This window comes from Syngnathus leptorhynchus, chromosome 22 (genome assembly GCF_054491065.1).
Source record: "Syngnathus leptorhynchus isolate UIUO chromosome 22, UIUO_Slep, whole genome shotgun sequence".
Taxonomy (NCBI): Eukaryota; Metazoa; Chordata; class Actinopteri; order Syngnathiformes; family Syngnathidae; genus Syngnathus; species Syngnathus leptorhynchus.
The window spans coordinates 6,423,705-6,440,874 of NC_141216.1; the positions used below are offsets into that span (position 1 = coordinate 6,423,705).

General features: G+C 43.6%; 3 protein-coding genes and 3 long non-coding RNA genes across 22 annotated transcripts; 3 read left to right on the forward strand and 3 right to left on the reverse strand.

Moving 5' to 3' along the window:
• Positions 1–1,332: 1,332 nt before the first annotated feature.
• On the forward strand, positions 1,333–3,479 carry LOC147039769 (uncharacterized). 6 transcript variants are annotated; one of them, XR_015063380.1, is made up of 13 exons: positions 1,333–1,394; positions 1,452–1,589; positions 1,674–1,706; positions 1,882–1,919; positions 1,998–2,050; positions 2,127–2,199; positions 2,279–2,320; positions 2,442–2,520; positions 2,600–2,687; positions 2,744–2,850; positions 2,923–3,018; positions 3,094–3,198; positions 3,273–3,479. It is a non-coding gene; the product is annotated as an uncharacterized LOC147039769 (long non-coding RNA). The 6 variants fall into 6 exon arrangements; XR_015063382.1 differs by having other exon boundaries at positions 1,452–1,593; positions 1,787–1,919; positions 2,279–2,520; XR_015063378.1 differs by having other exon boundaries at positions 1,452–1,593; positions 2,279–2,520.
• On the reverse strand, positions 1,813–10,676 carry LOC147039770 (uncharacterized). Of its 6 annotated transcripts, XR_015063372.1 has the most exons (10): positions 10,332–10,676; positions 8,703–8,899; positions 8,382–8,458; positions 7,849–8,283; positions 4,781–4,830; positions 3,256–3,452; positions 2,943–3,010; positions 2,818–2,847; positions 2,408–2,675; positions 1,813–2,079 (listed from the first exon to the last, which is right to left on the reverse strand). It is a non-coding gene; the product is annotated as an uncharacterized LOC147039770 (long non-coding RNA). The 6 variants fall into 6 exon arrangements; XR_015063374.1 differs by having other exon boundaries at positions 2,818–2,844; positions 2,943–3,452; XR_015063375.1 differs by having other exon boundaries at positions 2,408–3,452; positions 7,849–8,116; positions 8,254–8,283.
• LOC147039771 (uncharacterized) lies at positions 6,717–8,929 on the forward strand. Of its 2 annotated transcripts, none has more exons than XR_015063369.1 (12): positions 6,717–6,836; positions 6,894–7,046; positions 7,127–7,159; positions 7,257–7,300; positions 7,459–7,511; positions 7,572–7,643; positions 7,721–7,762; positions 7,883–7,961; positions 8,041–8,286; positions 8,362–8,465; positions 8,541–8,645; positions 8,720–8,929. It is a non-coding gene; the product is annotated as an uncharacterized LOC147039771 (long non-coding RNA). The 2 variants fall into 2 exon arrangements; XR_015063370.1 differs by having other exon boundaries at positions 7,577–7,643.
• Positions 10,677–10,819: 143 nt separating the features above from the next.
• On the reverse strand, positions 10,820–13,235 carry LOC147039772 (abl interactor 1-like). The gene is made up of 5 exons (XM_085904194.1): positions 13,067–13,235; positions 12,709–12,876; positions 12,444–12,623; positions 12,312–12,382; positions 10,820–12,237 (listed from the first exon to the last, which is right to left on the reverse strand). The coding sequence occupies exons 1-5, from the start codon at positions 13,199–13,201 to the stop codon at positions 11,856–11,858; spliced, it is 936 nt and encodes a 311-aa protein (XP_085760320.1). The 5' UTR covers positions 13,202–13,235; the 3' UTR covers positions 10,820–11,855.
• A 142-nt stretch (positions 13,236–13,377) lies between these two features.
• On the reverse strand, positions 13,378–15,762 carry gngt2b (guanine nucleotide binding protein (G protein), gamma transducing activity polypeptide 2b). Of its 6 annotated transcripts, XM_085904659.1 has the most exons (5): positions 15,476–15,569; positions 14,588–14,606; positions 14,314–14,445; positions 14,142–14,230; positions 13,378–14,051 (listed from the first exon to the last, which is right to left on the reverse strand). In XM_085904659.1, the coding sequence occupies exons 4-5, from the start codon at positions 14,223–14,225 to the stop codon at positions 13,923–13,925; spliced, it is 213 nt and encodes a 70-aa protein (XP_085760785.1). In that variant the 5' UTR covers positions 14,226–14,230; positions 14,314–14,445; positions 14,588–14,606; positions 15,476–15,569; the 3' UTR covers positions 13,378–13,922. The 6 variants fall into 6 exon arrangements, with proteins under 6 accessions (XP_085760785.1, XP_085760786.1, XP_085760783.1 ...); XM_085904660.1 differs by lacking the exon at positions 14,588–14,606 and having other exon boundaries at positions 14,142–14,226; positions 15,476–15,760; XM_085904657.1 differs by lacking the exon at positions 14,588–14,606 and having other exon boundaries at positions 15,476–15,671.
• On the forward strand, positions 15,158–16,979 carry tmem101 (transmembrane protein 101). The gene is made up of 4 exons (XM_085904650.1): positions 15,158–15,333; positions 15,891–16,071; positions 16,141–16,287; positions 16,401–16,979. The coding sequence occupies exons 1-4, from the start codon at positions 15,203–15,205 to the stop codon at positions 16,707–16,709; spliced, it is 768 nt and encodes a 255-aa protein (XP_085760776.1). The 5' UTR covers positions 15,158–15,202; the 3' UTR covers positions 16,710–16,979.
• The last annotated feature ends 191 nt before the right edge of the window (positions 16,980–17,170 follow it).

The window sequence follows — 17,170 nt, forward strand, 5'->3', positions numbered from 1 at the left end:
TCGTCGTGAATGAAGCGGTTCATGTAATGATGCTAATCTACCGCAAGATGGCAGTGCCCCTATTCATTGTATGTAACCCAGCGTAAAATGAACATGTCCATTTTTCCTTTAGACGTCCTCTATGTACAATACAGTACCTAACAAAAAAGCCGAATTAGGCCGGCAAAATGGCAGAATGGTTTATAACTATACCCAGTGTTCGGGAGCTCTTGGTTCGAGCCCCACACGAAGCAGGCTTTAAGCTAAAGTTTGCATCATTACTCTGTTCTCCCGCGCATAAGGCAAAAGCTTTATCCACTACACCATTGACTGATCTGTCAAGCACTGGTAATTTTGTCTATGCAAGTTGACGTTTTCGAGTACACTTTCCAAAAAAAGTCTCAGTTTCGCTGCCAAAATGGCAAAGTGGTTTTTAACTTTACCCGGTGTTAGGGAGACCATGGTTCGAGCCCCGGACGAGGCAGACTGTGAGCTGTAGTTTGCATCATTACTCGGTTCCCCCGAACTGAGGAAAAAGCTTTATCAACCACATCACTGAATGTACTGTCAAACAGTGGTAGATAAGCATTTTCATCAGCGCAAATTGACATTTTAAAGTACACTTTCCAAAAAATAGATCGAGTTTCGCTGCCAAAATGGCAAAGTGGATTTTAACTTTACCCGGTGTTCGGTAGACCATGGTTCGAGCCCCACACGAGGCAGACTTTAAGCTAAAGTTTGAATAGTGTAAGACTCGAACTTGGTTCTCCCAAACATAAGGCAAAAGATTTATCTACTACACCATTGGGTTTTCTGAAATAGAGTCGTAATTTAGTGAAACTAAAAAAAAATCTCGTGAAATATATACTATTAATACATAAGAAAACTCGAAAATTTTCTACGCCAAAATGTCTGAATGGTTTACGACTTGGTTTGGTGTTCAGCAGCCTCGGGTTCGAGACTCGCTCTTTGCAGCTTTTTCAAATGAAATAGAGCGACACATAAGATTCGAACCCGCCTCTCCCGAACCCAAGGGAAAAGCATTAACCATTCGGCCATTGGTACGCTTACAAAATAAGGTCGAGTTTTTGTAATTGAAGGTTACTCTGAACCTTTCCTGGATAGTTTCTTGATTTGGAATAATGCAAATAAATCTCGAATGTTTGTCCGGCAGGCAACAGTCGAGGGGATAAAACCATTGCCACCGAAATTTGCAGTGCTGGTTCGAGACCAGGCTCCTCCAAGATCTCCACTTAGCAATTTTTTTTCAATTTATTTTTGGTCTGATGACGTCATCACAAAAAGACTATAAAAGGCGTCAAGAACGCGACGCTCGTTCTCTCACTCTTTGACAGCGAGCGTGTGCCACGCTGCTCCGGTCCACCTGCTGCACAACCGCGTTGAAACGTGACAAGGTGGGTGTTCAACGTTTGTTCACCTTTTCAAACTCACTGCTTTTGCTCTCTTTTCAGCGTCAACTTGCGCTTTGGGGGTGCGTGCTTCCATCTTGCAAGCATGCAAGCATGCAAGCTAAAAGGTTTGCAGAAGCTAGCGTTAGCAGTTAGCGTGTTCGACGACCACCAAAACGCATTCATTTGGCACATTTAACGGTGGGTAAGTGCATCTACATTTTCAAAACTCAAGCACGCACCGTGTGGAAAGACTACTAACACCATTTTTGCACAAACATTTAGCAACGTCTGGACGACAGCGCCGTTTGGCCGAAGGTAAGTCGACAAAGCAGCGTTTGCATAAATCCACCAGAGAATGAATGATTTTTTGTTAATTTTCTGCTTTCTGTCTGCAGGTGCGAATCTTCAAAACGAGCCCGACATGGCCGACTGACTTTCTGTGAGTTTTCAAGTCAATCGACTGCTCTAATTGTCTTTTTTCTGTCCACAGGCCTGCATCTGGAACAGAGGGAGCAGATTGACTGCAAAGTAGCAAAAAAATTTTTATTAGCAAGGTCTCTCATCAAATTGACTAAAGCAAACATTTCTTTTTCTTTTTGTCTGCAGGGTCCAAGACGGCCGCCTTGCCGTCCTCGCATGGCTTCATGAGACACTTGCAGGTAGGTCTACTCTTGCTCAACCCAATTTGCTGAAAATGTAAAAGCAGAATGGTTGTAACGTTACCGTATCTTTCAGAGCAGTTAGCTGTGCATAGTTGGAGAGACGTCCGTCCAGCTGTCCGTCCGGCGCTGCCCTCCATTCCTCGCTGGTGAAACACGCACGCACGCGTCCAAATGTTTGACACGTGTCAAACATTTCTACTTGTTCTTCCTCCTTTTGTCCACCAGGTGGTGCTAAAGGACAATATTTCTGCAGCATGGCTCTACAAGGTTATGAACCTGTGCCATTATCAACTTGTCTGACGTGCTGACAGATGACAACTTACTACAAACTTGCCATTGTTTAAAAGAATTTACCTGCTTTATTTTTTTTGCCTCCCTCTTCCTGCAGACCACGTTCCAGTAAGGATGCAGTTGGAAAAGCTGCCACCTGCTGGCCAAAGGAACCAACCCTCCAAAACCATGCCGAGGTTCCTCAAGGCTGCCTCCATTTCCAGAGTTGACGCTCAAATAAATGCAGCTTGATGGTCTCTCTTGTGTTGTGTGCAGGTGTCCACCCTGGAGAGTCTTGACAACATTTCAGGAACTCTGCCTGCCTGTGCACCAGTGACCGGCTGCTTCCAGTCTACAGTTAAAAGTAAAAGCAGTGAATTTAAATGGAGTGGTTGTGTCAATGTTCCTTTTTCTTTCCAGGCAGAGGTGGCAAATCCTGGTCCACAAAGTGAAAAGCCTGCCACAATTTGTCTTCAGCTTCTGAGCTCGTTTACCTGGGTCTGTGCTGCCTGAAGAACTATCTGCTGGTAAGAGAAGCAAAGTAAATGACATTTTAACTAACAGGTTTCCATATTTGCATCAGGTTTTTTTGTGTCCAGTGTGGGGCACCATCAAGTACCTGCTCGCAGCAGAAGCTGAGGACCAGAGCACTTCAGTTTCCTTGTCACTGCCTCAGCTCTCAGGCAACTTGAAAAGTGAGGCACTTTAAATACTCCTCAATGCACAATTTTATCTTTATTCCAATAATTTGTTCCCCTATTTTCTGACAGGCAAGGAACAAAATCAACCTTCCTGAGTCATGCAGCAAGAAAAAAAAAAAATCAGCTTCCTGGGTCATGCAGCATGCAATTCAACACTACTCGACTTGCGAACTGGTATGTATCATGCTAAAACACTTTCTGCACAAAACTTTGACTTAGCTTTTTACTTACCAATCTCTTTGTCTCAGATCCAGGCATGGAGTAACACTAGCCGACCACCTCACCACTCATTCCTCTGGCCGACCACTTCACCACTCGTTTCTCTGGCCGACCACTTGACCGCTCGTTCCTCTGCCCGACCACTGCACCACTCGGCAACGAGCAGACTACCATCCAACTTGTTACTTTCTTGTTGTTGATTGTTTACTCTGCAAAAGAAATAAAGCTATTACAAATAACACAAACTTTCAACTCTTCATTATCAAACAAAACTAAAATCATTTCTTTTCTTTCCAATAATTTTTTATCCCCCCCCACCCCAAATTTTTTTTTTTTTTTTTTTTACGGATTTCTGGGAATTTTTTTCAATAAATGGGCTGGAACCATGACGAATACTGCTGCCTGATTGGCTGAGAGGTCTAAAAGTGGGTGGAGCAATGAGAATGAAAGGCTGTGATTGGTTGAAAGGTGGGCGTGTGTATGCAAATGAGGCGCTCTGTGATTGGTTGGATTCTAGTGGGCGTGGTTTTTCCAAAATGAAGCAATCTGATTGGTCGGATGCGCAATTCGCTGCATTCTGATTGGCTGTCAGAAAGTGGGCGTGGCTATGCAAATTTGGGCCGCGTCGCGATTGGCCAGGCTGAATTTGGGCAGAGTTTGGAGGCGGGCAAAGTGGCACTTAGGTTTTGGAAGGCTCTTTTCAGCTTTGAGGTGAGTGTTTGCCTTCAGCCACTGAACACAGCCAAGTCTTTGACTGCTTCTCTCTGTCCACATGACTCAAAGTGACTGCAATTGCGTCACTTTGACTGCAATTGACTCATGTGGAGACAGAGAGAAGCAGCAAAAACTTGTGTCTGTTGCAGTGACACTCACCTCAAGGCTGAAAACATAGTAGTGGACACTTAGGTTTACAACATTACTTAGCCAATGCAGTGACCAGCAAGCATGAAAGACTTCAAAGGAGCAAATTTGCTCATAAATCACAAAGACTCGCATTCCAGGAAGGTGAGCACATGCAAACAGTGCAAACATCTGGGACTAAACCTAAGTGCCACACAGTACCACCACCACCAGCACACACTTTTGGACAAGTTTTTCCATGACACTGACACAAACAAAGTCAGTTAAATATATGTTTCTGACTAACTTGGTTTGCATCAATGTCATGAAAAAACACATCCAGACGGGTGTGATGATGATATCGTGCAGTACCTGGCACTTAGGTTTTGTGAGAGATGTCAGCTCCTTGCATGTGCTCACCTTCTCCCTGGTGTGCCATGACAAGATGACGTCAGCTCCTCAAGCACATAACACTACCAACTAACACATTTTTTTTTTTAACATTCAAGTCATAATTTTAGAAGAACAAAGTGGTACGCTTTCACTTTTCATGTGTGCCAACTATGACCAAAACTATACTTTTTAACATTTTGGAATATTTGAAGTCATATATGATACGGATAGGAGGCAAACATTAAGGTCTACCTTGCTAGTCACCAGAGGCATAATGCCACATGGAAAATGGGGAGGTTCCTACCTTTCGAGATCTGCAGATAGACGACCAGCAGCCAACGTGGAGCCTCCAGTCTTCAAGTTGGACATGGAAAAACAACGTTGAAGTCAAACGCTTTCGTCGATTATCCATTGATTGGCAGTCGAGTAAGTGCTACTTGTGGCTGTGCTAGCTAACGCTCCACCTCTTGTTTCACGAGAGCTAGCGAGTTTCCACTGACCTAACAACTAACAATTATTCTCCTTTCGTGTCATTGTTGACATGTATGCGTGTACATATATACAGCAAATGGAGAGCTTGGCAAAACTTGACATGACTCACGCGATAGCCCAAATGACAACAACCTGAAGAGCTAGCTGCTCGCTGAAGCGGAAGTGTACGGTAGCCGAGAAAGCCCAATTCAAGGCAACAAAAAGCGCGTCTGTGACAACTTGTACAAAAGACACTCCCACATCATGCATAAGACACGAGTTTGGATCATGAAGTCAACACGCATAAAAGAGATAGAAGCTCGTGTGTGAACGCCGGCGCAGCGCAACGACAGGGAAGTCAGACACAAAAGAGACGAAGCCCAGGGGTGGCCAATACGTCGATCGCGATCGACCAATCGATCGTCGAGCCACTGCTGGTCGATCGCGGGATATTAAAATGTTTTTCTGGTTGTTGGTTTTTTCGCACTTGATGCGTGTGCAAACAACGGCGCTTACAACACAACACAAACACGCTAGCTCGCGAGTTCCCTTCAATTGTCAAAACAGCTCGAGTATGGCGATGTACGAGCTTTTGGTCGGCGTTGTGAACGCACCCCAGCTTTTGGAAAGTCACGGGGAGTTAAAATACCGCCAAATAAATCCGACATTTGAGTGTCTGCATAGGTCCAACTGGCTGAAATACTACCGGGGGGGCCCAATACGTCGATCGCGATCGACCGGTCGATCGCGGGATATTAAAATGTTATTTTTTTTGTTTGTTTTTCGCTCGCGAGTTCCCTCCAATTGTCAAAACAGCTCGAGTATGGCGATGTACGAGCTTTGGTCGGCGTTATGAACGCACCGCAGCTTTTGGAAAGTCACAGGTACTTTTTAGACCGCTACGGTGCGTTCAAAACGCGACCATCGCTCGTACATCGTCGTACTCGAGCTGTTTTGACAATGTTTGGGTAGTGCACTTTAAAAGGTAAATTTGCTCAAAAATAGTTAAAAATATCCACTACTGCACCGAATGTACTGTCAAACAGTGGTAGATTAGCATTTTCATCCGCGCAAGGTGACATTTTAAAGTAGACTTTCCAAAAAAAAGCTCGGGTTTCGCTGCCAAAATGGCAAAGTGGTTTTTAACTTTACCCGGTGTTCGGGAGACCATGGTTCGAGCCCCAACCAAGTAGACTTTAAGCTAAAGTTTGAATAGTATGAGACTCGAACTCGGTTCTCCCGAACATAAGGCAAAAGCTTAACCTACTACACCACTGAGTGTTCTTAAATTCTCATGTGATTTGGTAATTTTATCTATTTTGTAAAACATATACTATGAATAGATAAGAAAACTTCAAAATTTTCAACGGCTAAATAGCTGAATGGTTTATGGCTTGGTTTGGAGTCCGGCAGCCTCGGGTTCGAGACTCGCTCTTTGCAGCTTTTTCAAATGAAATAGAACGACACATAAGATTCGAACCCGCCTCTCCCGAACCCAAGGGAAAAGATATAACCATTCGGCCAATCGAGATCTTACTCATACATGTCAAATGTTTGTAATTGAAGGTTACTCTGAACGTTTCCTGAAGAACAACCTTCATAATGTGGGATAATACAGACACATTTCCGCTATCATGCTAACAGCCAATGTTCGAGGGGATAAGACCATTGACTACGAAGATTGCAGTGCTAGTTCGAGACCAGGTCCCTCCAAAATTTGCACTTAGAAATATATTTTTCCCATTTTTTTTTTTGTCTGATGACGTCATCACCAAAAGACTATAAAAGGCGTCAAGAACGCGACGCTCGTTCTCTCTCTCCTCTGACAGCGAGCGCGTGCCACGCTGCTCCGGTCCACCTGCTGCACAACCGCGTTGAAACGTGACAAGGTGGGTGTTCAACGTTTGTTCACCTTTTCAAACTCACTGCTTTTGCTCTCTTTTCAGCGTCAACTTGCACTTTGGGCGTGCGTGCTTCCATCTTGCAAGCGTGCAAGCTAAAAAGTTTGCAGAAGCTAGCGTTAGCAGTTAGCGTGTTCGACGACCACCAAAACGCGTTCATTTGGCGTGCAAACAAACAATTGAAGCGTTTAACGGAAGGTAAGTACATTTCCATTTTCAAAACTCAAGCACGCATCGGGTAGAGGGACTACTAACACCGTTTTTGCACAAACATTTAGCAACGTCTAGACGACAGCGCCGTTTGGCCGAAGGTAAGTAGCCAAAGCAGCGTTTGCATAAATCCACCAGAGAATGTATGACTCAAACATTTCGATGCTTTCGTGTTAAATTTCTGCTTTCTGTCTGCAGGTGCGAATTTTCAAAACGAGCCGGACATGGCCGACTGACTTTCTGTGAGTTTTCAAGTCAATCGACTGCTCTAATTGTCTTATTTCTGTCACAGGCCTGCATCTGGAACAGATTGACTGCAAAATGGCAAAACCATTTTATTAGCAATGCATCTTATCAAATTGATTATAGCAAACATTTGTTCTTTTTCTATTGTCTGCAGGGTCCAAGATGGCCGCCTTGCCGTCCTCTCATGGCTTCATGAGACACTTGGAGGTAGGTCTACTCTTGCTGAAAATGTAAAATCTGAATGGTTTTAACGTGAGTGTCTTTCAGAGCAGCAAGCTGTGGTTGGAGAGACGTTGGTCCACCTGTCTGTCTGGCGCTGCCCTCCTCCATTCCTCGCTGGTGAAACACGCACGCATACGTCCAAATGTTTGACACGTGTCAAACATTTCCACCTGTTTCTTCCTTTTGTCCACCAGGTGGTGCTAAAGGACCTTGTTTCTGCAGCATGGATCTATAAGGTTTTGAACCTGTGCCATTAATTAACTTGTCTGATGTTGACAGATGACAACTTACTACAAACTTGGCATTGTTTAAAAGAACTTACCTGCTGCTTTTTTTTCACCTTCCTCTTCCTACAGATCACGTTCCAGTAAGGATGCAGTTGGAAAATCTGCCACCTGCTGGCCAAAGGAAGCAGCCCTCCAAAACCATGCCGAGGTTCGTCAAGGCCGCCTCCATTTCCAGGGTTGAAGCTCAATTAAATGCAGCTTGATGGTCTCGTTTGTGTTGTGTGCAGGTGTCCACCCTGGAGAGTCTTGTCAACATTTCAGGAACTCTGCCTGCCTGTGCACCAGTGACCGGCTGCTTCCAGTCTACAGTTAAAAGTAAAAGCAGGAAACTTAAATGGAGTTGTGAATGTTCCTTTTTCTTTCCAGGCAGATGTGGCAAATCCTGGTCCACAAAGGGCAAAGCCTGTCACAATTTGTCATCAGCCCCTGAGCTTGTTCACCTGGATCTGTGCTGCCTGAAGAGCCTTCTGCTGGTAAGAGAAGCAAAGTAAATGACATTTTAGCTAACACGTTTCAAAACCTGAATCCGTTTTTTTTTTTGTGTCCAGTGTGGAGCACCATCAAGTACCTGCTCGCAGCGGAAGCTGAGGACCAGAGCAAAGCAGCACTTCAGTTTCCTTGTCACTGCCTCAGCTCTAAGGCAACCTGAAAAGTGAAGCACTTTAAATACACCTCAATGCACAATTTTATCTTTATTCCAATAATTTGTTCCCCTATTTTCTGACAGGCAAGGAACAAAATCAACTTCCTGAGTCATGCAGCAAGAAAAAAAAATCAGCTTCCTGGGTCATGCAGCATGCAATACTCTGTACACTACTCGACTTGCGAACTGGTATGTATCATGCTAAAACACTTTCTGCACAAAACTTTGACTTAGCTTTTTACTTACCAATCTCTTTGTCTCAGATCCAGGCATGGAGTAACACTGGCCGACCACCTCACCACTCGTTTCTCTGGCCGACCACTGCACCACTCGTTCCTCTGGCCGACCACTTGACCGCTCGTTCCTCTGGCCGACCACTGCACCACTCGGCAACGAGCAGACTACCATCCAACTTGTTACTTTCTTGTTGTTGAATGTTTACTCTGCAAAAGAAATAAAGCTATTACAAATAACACAAACTTTCAACTCTTCATTATCAAACATCACAAAACTAAAATCATTTCTTTTCTTTCCAACAATTTTTTATCCCCCCCACCCCAAATTTTTTTTTTTTATGGATTTCTGGGATTTTTTTTTAATAAATGGGGTGGAATCATGACGAATACTGCTTCCTGATTGGCTGAGAGGTCTAAAAGTGGGTGGAGCAATGAGAATGAAAGGCTGTGATTGGTTGAAAGGTGGGCGTGTGTATGCAAATGAGGTGCTCAGTGATTGGGGTGATTCTAGTGGGCGTGGTTTTCCCAAAATGAAGCAATCTGATTGGTCGGATGTGCAATTCGCTGCATTCTGATTGGCTGTCAGAAAGTGGGCGTGGTTATGCAAATCTGAGTCGCGCCGTGATTGGCCAGGTTGAATTTGGGCAGAGTTTGGAGGCGGGCAAAGTGGCACTTAGGTTTTGGAAGGTTCTTTTCAGCTTTGAGTTGAGTGTTTGCCTTCAGCCACTGAACACAGCCAAGTCTTTGACTGCTTCTCTCTGTCCACATGACTCAAAGTGACTGCAATTGCATCACTTTGACTCATGTGGAGACAGAGAGAAGCAGCAAAGACTTGTGTCTGTTGCAGTGACACTCACCTCAAGGCTGAAAACATAGTAGTGGACACTTAGGTTTACAACATTACTTAGCCAATGCAGTGACCAGCAAGCATGAAAGACTTCAAAGGAGCAAATTTGCTCATAAATCACAAAGACTCGCATTCCACTTGAATGGATTGACTAGAAAAGCAGTTTGAAAAGGCCCTGCATGCATGCAAGCAGATGAAGTGCTTGATGATGTCACTTACTTCTCGTGGCAGGCACTAGGGGGAAGGAAGGTGAGCACATGCAAACAGTGCAAACATCTGGGACTAAACCTAAGTGCCACACAGTACCACCACCACCACCACCACACACTTTTGGAAAAGTTTTTCCATGACACTGACGCAAACCAAGTCAGTTAAATATAGGTTTCTGACTAACTTGGTTTGCATCAATGTCATGAAAAAACACATCCAGACGGGTGTGATGATGATATCGTGCAGTACCTGGCACTTAGGTCTTGTGAGAGATGTCAGCTGCTTGCATGTGCTCACCTTCTCCCTGGTGTGCCATGACAAGATGACGTCAGCTCCTCAAGCACATAACACTACCAACTAACTAACCAATACAAATTGCTTCTTTCTTTTTGTTTTAGATTCAAGTCATAATTTTAGAAGAACAAAGTGGTACACTTTCACTTTTCAAGTGTGCCAACTATGATCAAAACTATATTTTTTGAAGTTATATATGACACATTTAAGATTAGGAGGCAAACGTTAAGGTCCACCTTGCTGGTCACCAGAAGCTTATTGCCATATGAAAAATGGGGAGGTCACTACCTTTCGAGATCTGCAGATAGACGACCAGCAGCCGACGTGGAGCCTCCAGTCTTCAAGTTGGACATGGAAAACCATGGAAAAACAACGTTGAAGTCCAAACGCTTTCGTCGATTATCCATTAATTGACAGCCGAGTGAGTGCTACTTGTGGGCGTGCTAGCTAACGCTCCACCTCTTGTTTCACGAGAGCTAGCGAGTTCCACTGACTTAACGACTAACAAATATTCTTCTTTCATGTCATTGTTGACATGTATGCGTGTACATATATACAGCAAATGGAGAGCTTGGCAAAACTTGACATGACTCACGCGAAAGCCCAAATGGCAACAACCAGAAGAGCTAGCTGCTCGCTGAAGCGGAAGTGTACGGTAGCCGAGAAAGCCCAATTCAAGTCACACAAAAGCGCGTCTTTGGCAACTTGCACGAAAGACATTCCCACATTATGCATACGACACTCGATTTAAGATTCGAGAGTTTTTATTCGCCATGTTTAAGGGTGCCAAACAAGGAATTGAACTATGGTACATCACAGCCTCTGTTCAACATTTAGGTGACTAACAATGACAAATATTTTCATACACTAGTTCGGATCATGAAGTAAACATGCATAAAAGATGCTCAAAAACTCTTCAAAAAGACCAGCCTTGTCAAAAAATAATATTCTGTCAAATAGTCTGATTCGTTCACTCTCGTTGATTGAAAAAAAATCGTTCTTGTGAATGTCATTGCCTCCCCAGTCATGAACCTCACTCACCGCACGTCACTGCATCAGAGGCATTGATGGGAAACTCAATATCGTTGACCTATTTTTGCTCTGGAAATAACATAAACAAATGTTTGTTGCAATTGATTTTGCTATAGAAATTATCCATATATAAAATTACGTAGCAGGTTATCTCAGAGAATTGTAGTTTTCTCTTTTGTCCAAAAATCACACGTAGCTATTTACACTTGTTCACATGACCAATGCCTAAAGTACCTTTTTGATAAAAAAAAAAAAAGTACAACCACAAAAAAGCATAGTGATACCCTTTGGCAAATCAAATCTCAGCCAATAATGAAAATATGCTCCTAAATTACCAAATAGTGATTGCATAATAATGGCCTTTGGGCTCAGCCCCTGCACAGCATGTAAAAAGTAATCATGACTTGTTGAGATAAGCATTTAATAAAGTATATTATCACTGTTACTTGTCATCCCAGTAGTGTTTTTTTTAAGGATCTGTTGAGTAGAAACGATTCTAACAGAGACCTAATAAGGAAGGAATATGTCAATCAAGGAGAAAGTGAGGAATCTGTTTGAACTTGTCTCTTTGGAATGTTATGGGGCCAGTGTTGAAACATGTTGAAGGTATCTCTGCTGCTGCTCTATAGAACAAGTCTATGATAAGACCTGTACATTGTCATACTGTATATTGTAAGACTAAAACTTTCAAATAATTATTGCCCTGCGATTGGCTGTCAATCGGTTCAGCTGGAATTGGCGACAGCTCATCCACGAACAAGCACTATAAAAAAAATGGTGTTAATGTAGCGGAGGGGGAGGAGGTGGGGGCAAAATACTACAAGTGGCAGTGGACGGTGGAGGAGGAGGAAGAGTGTCAGCTCCCGCCACAGATGGCGGAGGAAGAGAAAAAGCACCTGCAACTGGAGGAGGTGGAGGGGGAAGTGAGTCCGGTGAGGAGAGGTTGCTTGGTGGTGGTGGCAGACATGTTGGGGAGGTCAAAGAAGGTGGAGGGGGCAGTCCGCTGTCCAAACTGGTAGGAGGAGGAGGAGGGGGTGGAGGAGAAGATGAACCGGCGTCAATTGTAGCTTGAGGAGGAGGTGGGGGGAGGTCGTCGGTGAGGTCAGCTTCAGCAGGCAAGGTGGGGACTGATGGCAGAGGCACAGCGATGCCTTGGTTGGATCTAAACAAACACAGAAATGTATTGATTGTATTCAACCTTGGCACATCCATTTAAAATATTATTTGTTGACATACATGGGGGCATCTCCATTGCTCTGCATGCTGTCAGTAGTCCCTGTCCTGCTTCTGGGGGGCTCTTGGGAGACCTGTGTGGGGGTCACCAGAGGATGCAACACATAACACTCGACATATGACCTTTAAGGTTACCTCGAAACTGTGTCCAGTGGTGTCCAAGCAAGAGTATGATATGGGGAGTCGTGAATAGCCTCTCTCCAGTTCCCTTCCCGAAGTGGGCGGAGCCACAAGAGCAGCATGTGTGATTTTTTTGGATGTAGTGAAGATACTGATTTCTCTCCTGGCTACTTTCTCGTAGTGGATGGAAGCAGCCTGGACCAAAGGCGGGGAAAAACACTGTAACTGGTGGAAAGCAGACACTGGAAATGATGTTTCCATGGCTAACGGCGCTTCTTACCAGTGACATGAGATTAACTGAAGACTCCATGTTCTTGACCTGAATGGCCTGAGAGTCGAGAAGTCGGAGCAGCAAAGTGGCCACGCTGTTGATTTGATAGGTGACGCTTGCCAACGCCTGAGTGGTCAAAGCTTTGGCCTCCTCAAGTGCCTTTGTAGGCTCATCTGCCTGCAGAATTTCATTCCAAATACTCCAATTACTTTGAAATGTTGTCATTTTATTTATACACTACATCGTGTTGCACGTACTTAATGGATTGACAGTCTGCCTCAAAACGAAGCATCAAGCATCATTATGTAGTTTGTTAAAGATGAAGTGTCCTGTATGTTTGAGTGGATGGTAAAAGCTCATTTGTCACCTGCAGGTAGTTGTTTTCGCAGTAGTCTGCAACTTGTTGCAGGTTGCACTGGTTCTCAATCAGCTTCTTCCTGGCCGTTGGCGCCTCTTCAAAAATTTGAGAAATAACCTGAGAAACGTTTTTCATGTCCGCCATTGCCCTTTTAAAAGTGTTTTAAAAATCCTTTACTTCAGACTTCTTCATGTTGCTACTTGAAGGAGGAGGATAGTTGTGGTTCTAGGTTCTGACTGGCTGAGGAAGGCGGGACTAAGGGGGGGGGGATATTTTGCATTCCTTGAAGGAATTTTAAGCAAATTTCATTGTAGGGAAACATTTATTTATCACATGCAGAATGAAAATTTGCAGAAACAGCAACATTGACAGCATGGGAGAGAATTGTCAGAATAATTTACACATATATATTCATGTTTGGCATGTGTTTTTGAGATTGACAAATATGTGAGATTTATCATTTGTTAATCTCTCGTGAGCATTTGCAAACATTAAATTGCCCGCTTTTAATATTTGACCCAGTCACAAGCTGCTTCCTGACCTGGAAAAATGCTAATTGGATGACGAGAGGCTTCAGATAGAAGCAGGAAGTGATCCTGTGACACTGCCACAGGCAAGTAAATCCTATTAAGAGTTTGACTAAAGAACTTAACCGTCTTTGGGTGTTATGAGCAGGAAAATGACATCATGCAATACAAGAGATTAAAAAAAAAAAAAAAAAAATTACCAGCCAGAACTCATTTCTCTTGAAGCTAATTGCATTTAATTACAAATGGCCACACTTTACCCATCTTGTCTTACTACGTGCTGTACATTGCATCTGCGGGAATTCTGTCAGATATCGGAAGAAAATTCCGGACGCATGCTATGTGATTATACAACCACCCTTGTCTCCCTTGTAAGGATTTTTGTCGTCTGGGACGCCCTTGATGAGGGGGTCGTTGGGAAGCAGTGCCTCCACAAAGGTGATTGTCTCTGTGCAGTTTGCACCCACCTGGAAAAGAAGTAAAATATTGGATTGGGAGTATTTGGGGTGCAGAGTAAGGGGTGTAATTGAACTAACCAAATTTTAAAAAATACATACTGGTGTCCTCGGTGTGTTTACTTCTTTCTTCAGCTGCTCCAATTCCATTTTCAGGATCTCCTTATCGGACATATCCCGAGCCATCCTGGCTGAAGAGAGAAACCAACCGTCCTCAATCGAAACATTTTCACTACCACACCATCCAATTGAATAGAAAATTAAGAAAATGTACCTGTGGAATGACGGGGATCCCCAACAAGCAAAGAGAAAAGTATCCTAGTAAGAGCTCATGAACGGTCTTTGCACCAACTGACCGACTCGTCCCGTCCTGAGGCTCTTCATCCCCTGCTGCTCATCTGATCACCTGATGTCACCAATCCGTTGTGATTGGATTAAATAATCAGGAATCGTAAGGCCTCAGCATCTCAATCAGGGTGATGACAGGACTGACTTCCCCTTCAAATGGATCATTTTCTTTTGTGGAAGCCATTCAGTTGTTGATTTACTTCTGTGCTTTCGATTGTCCTGTTTTATCACACGTAGCCTGCCAGATGACCTTAGATTCTTGCACAAGGTATTTTGACAAATTATGGAATAGCGATGTGTCCAGGCCCTGAGGTAGCAAAGCAATCCTAAATCATAAGGAATCCTCTTTTATCTATAGCTATATAAATCTCACAAGTCTTATTGTTCTAATCAGCTTGCAATAGTTAATACATTTTGCCACTTGGTCTCAAATGACAAATGATATGAAATTATTTTTGTAGGAAAATACAAAATATACTCAATTTAGAGATATAAAGCTTTTATTTGATCTAAAATCAAAGAGACATAACGACCTAACTAACGGCCTAACTAACTAAACTAACTAACTAACTAAAGTGGGTAAGTACAACAGATGCCAAAACACATGCGTGGCTGTAATTCTCCACTAAGTGGCAGTGACGCAGCGTCAAGAATCTTTCTCAAACGTTTAAACCAATAGCAAAACGCCTCTCACACACTTTCAAAGTAAGACGCCGGGCGACTTTATTTATACAAGTTCCCATTGTCGAACTCTAATAGGATTTTATTTTGAAATGATGTAGTCCGATGTGACGCCGTCGTCGTAAACGGCCAACATGGCGGCGCCGAGTAGGAAGCAGCTGTTGAGGTTCCTTAGCCAGTTGGGCGCATTTATTTTGACCCGATTTGGATTTTGGAACTGCTTCTGTATGCTAATGCTGTTTGCCGAACGAGCTGATTCCAAAAGGCAAGAATTTAAAAAAAAAATTGTAACCAACAAGAGGTTATTAAAAGTCAACGTGTTTGGTTAGATTAGCCGAAAATTGAACCCTTAGCATTCGTTATGATGCAATGTCGAAATAGTTGAGTTTGAATTAAAGACGACTTACGTGTATTTGCTGGTGGATTGCATTAAATAGATTCCGGGGTCTCCTGTTAGGGTGGTCCACTAGTGGTTTTGGGTGTGTCGTTTGAATGTGGGTACTAAAGGCGTCCTGTAATTACGTGCGTCTCTACGGCAGATTCTCAGCCAGCTTCTGTGCATTAATGCAAAAATATATATATTTTTTTCTTCACTTTTGTACATTAGATGCGTTTAAATAAAAAAAAAATCAATTTCAACACGATTTTATTTATTTTAGGGTAAAAACTAAAAAATGTTTTACATAAAATCGAACGTCAACGTTTAGTGTATTTAATTTTGGCATTCCTAAAAAAATTGCAAGATGACAATTTCTGTATTAAAATAAAATTCATCAATGGCATGATTTAAAAAAAAAAAAAAGTGAACTCTGTGGCCCACAGGAAGCCAGACATCCAGGTGCCGTACCTGTATGTGGACATGGGGGCGGCGGTGCTGTGCGCCAGCTTCATGTCGTTCGGAGTGAAGAGGCGTTGGTTCGCCATGGCCGCCGCCATCCAGCTGGCGGTTAGCAACTATGCGTCATACATCGGCGAGCAGGTTCACTATGGCGACTGGCTCAAGGTGAGCGTCTTAACATCTGTCAGTCAAACGCCACCAAATGGAGCGGACAAATAACCGGCCCCTTCACAGGTCCGGATGTATTCCCGCGCGCTTGCCGTCATCGGGAGCTTCTTGGTTCTGGCCAGTGGGGCGGGCGAGGTGTACCGGCAGAAAGCACGCAGCAGGTCCCTGCAGTCCACTGGACAAATCTTCCTGGGTGTCTACCTCATCTGCATGGTAAGACGTTTATCATAAAAAGACAAAGAACAATCTATAGAAAATTCTTTGAGATGTTTCTTCTGGAGTGGGCGGCTGTTTAAAGAAACAAAATGCTACCTGTGTGCTTGAAGGTGTACTCGCTGCAGCACAGCAAGGAGGACCGGCTGGCCTACTTGAACCATCTCCCAGGCGGTGAAGTGGCACTGGCGCTGCTGGCAGCGGCACTGGGCGCGCTGGCTTTGGCCTTCCTGTCGGGTCACTACGTTCGCACGGCAGCGCAGGTCCTCGCCACGGCCCTCCCGCTAGTCGTGCTGCTCATTGACGGCAACCTGGGCTACTGGCACCGCACGCGTAAAGTTGAATTCTGGAACCAGATGAAGCTCATCGGGCACAACGTGGGAATCTTCGGCGCTACGCTCATCCTGGCGACGGACGCTTAAGAGATCACCTGTGGGACTTGAAAACTGTCAACACGCTGCTCCCGAAGTCTTGATCCGCTCAAGTCTTCAGGCTTCAATTAGTCGGAAAGGGAAACTCCAAGCTAAAAGATGCCAGCAAACAGCACTCTTTTTTTATTATTTATCACTGATGTTTTTTTTTTTTTCTTTGCAAGCTTCGGATGTAAATATGTCCTTTTCTACAAATTGTATTGTTATTTTTATGTCATTAAAGTGACCTGATCATGTAAATTCACTGTGTGGACTGTGTGAAGCTAACAAACCTCATTAGGCATTAATCAACTAAAATTAGATTTCTCTTCATTTTGTAAAATAAAAGATTAGGATGTTGTGTCCAGAAAATAACATTTATAAAACATGAAATTACATTGTCTTGGTTAAATTAATTTCAAAAGTTGCTGTCTTTTTTTTGTGTCACTATTTACACATAGGTTATATCACTT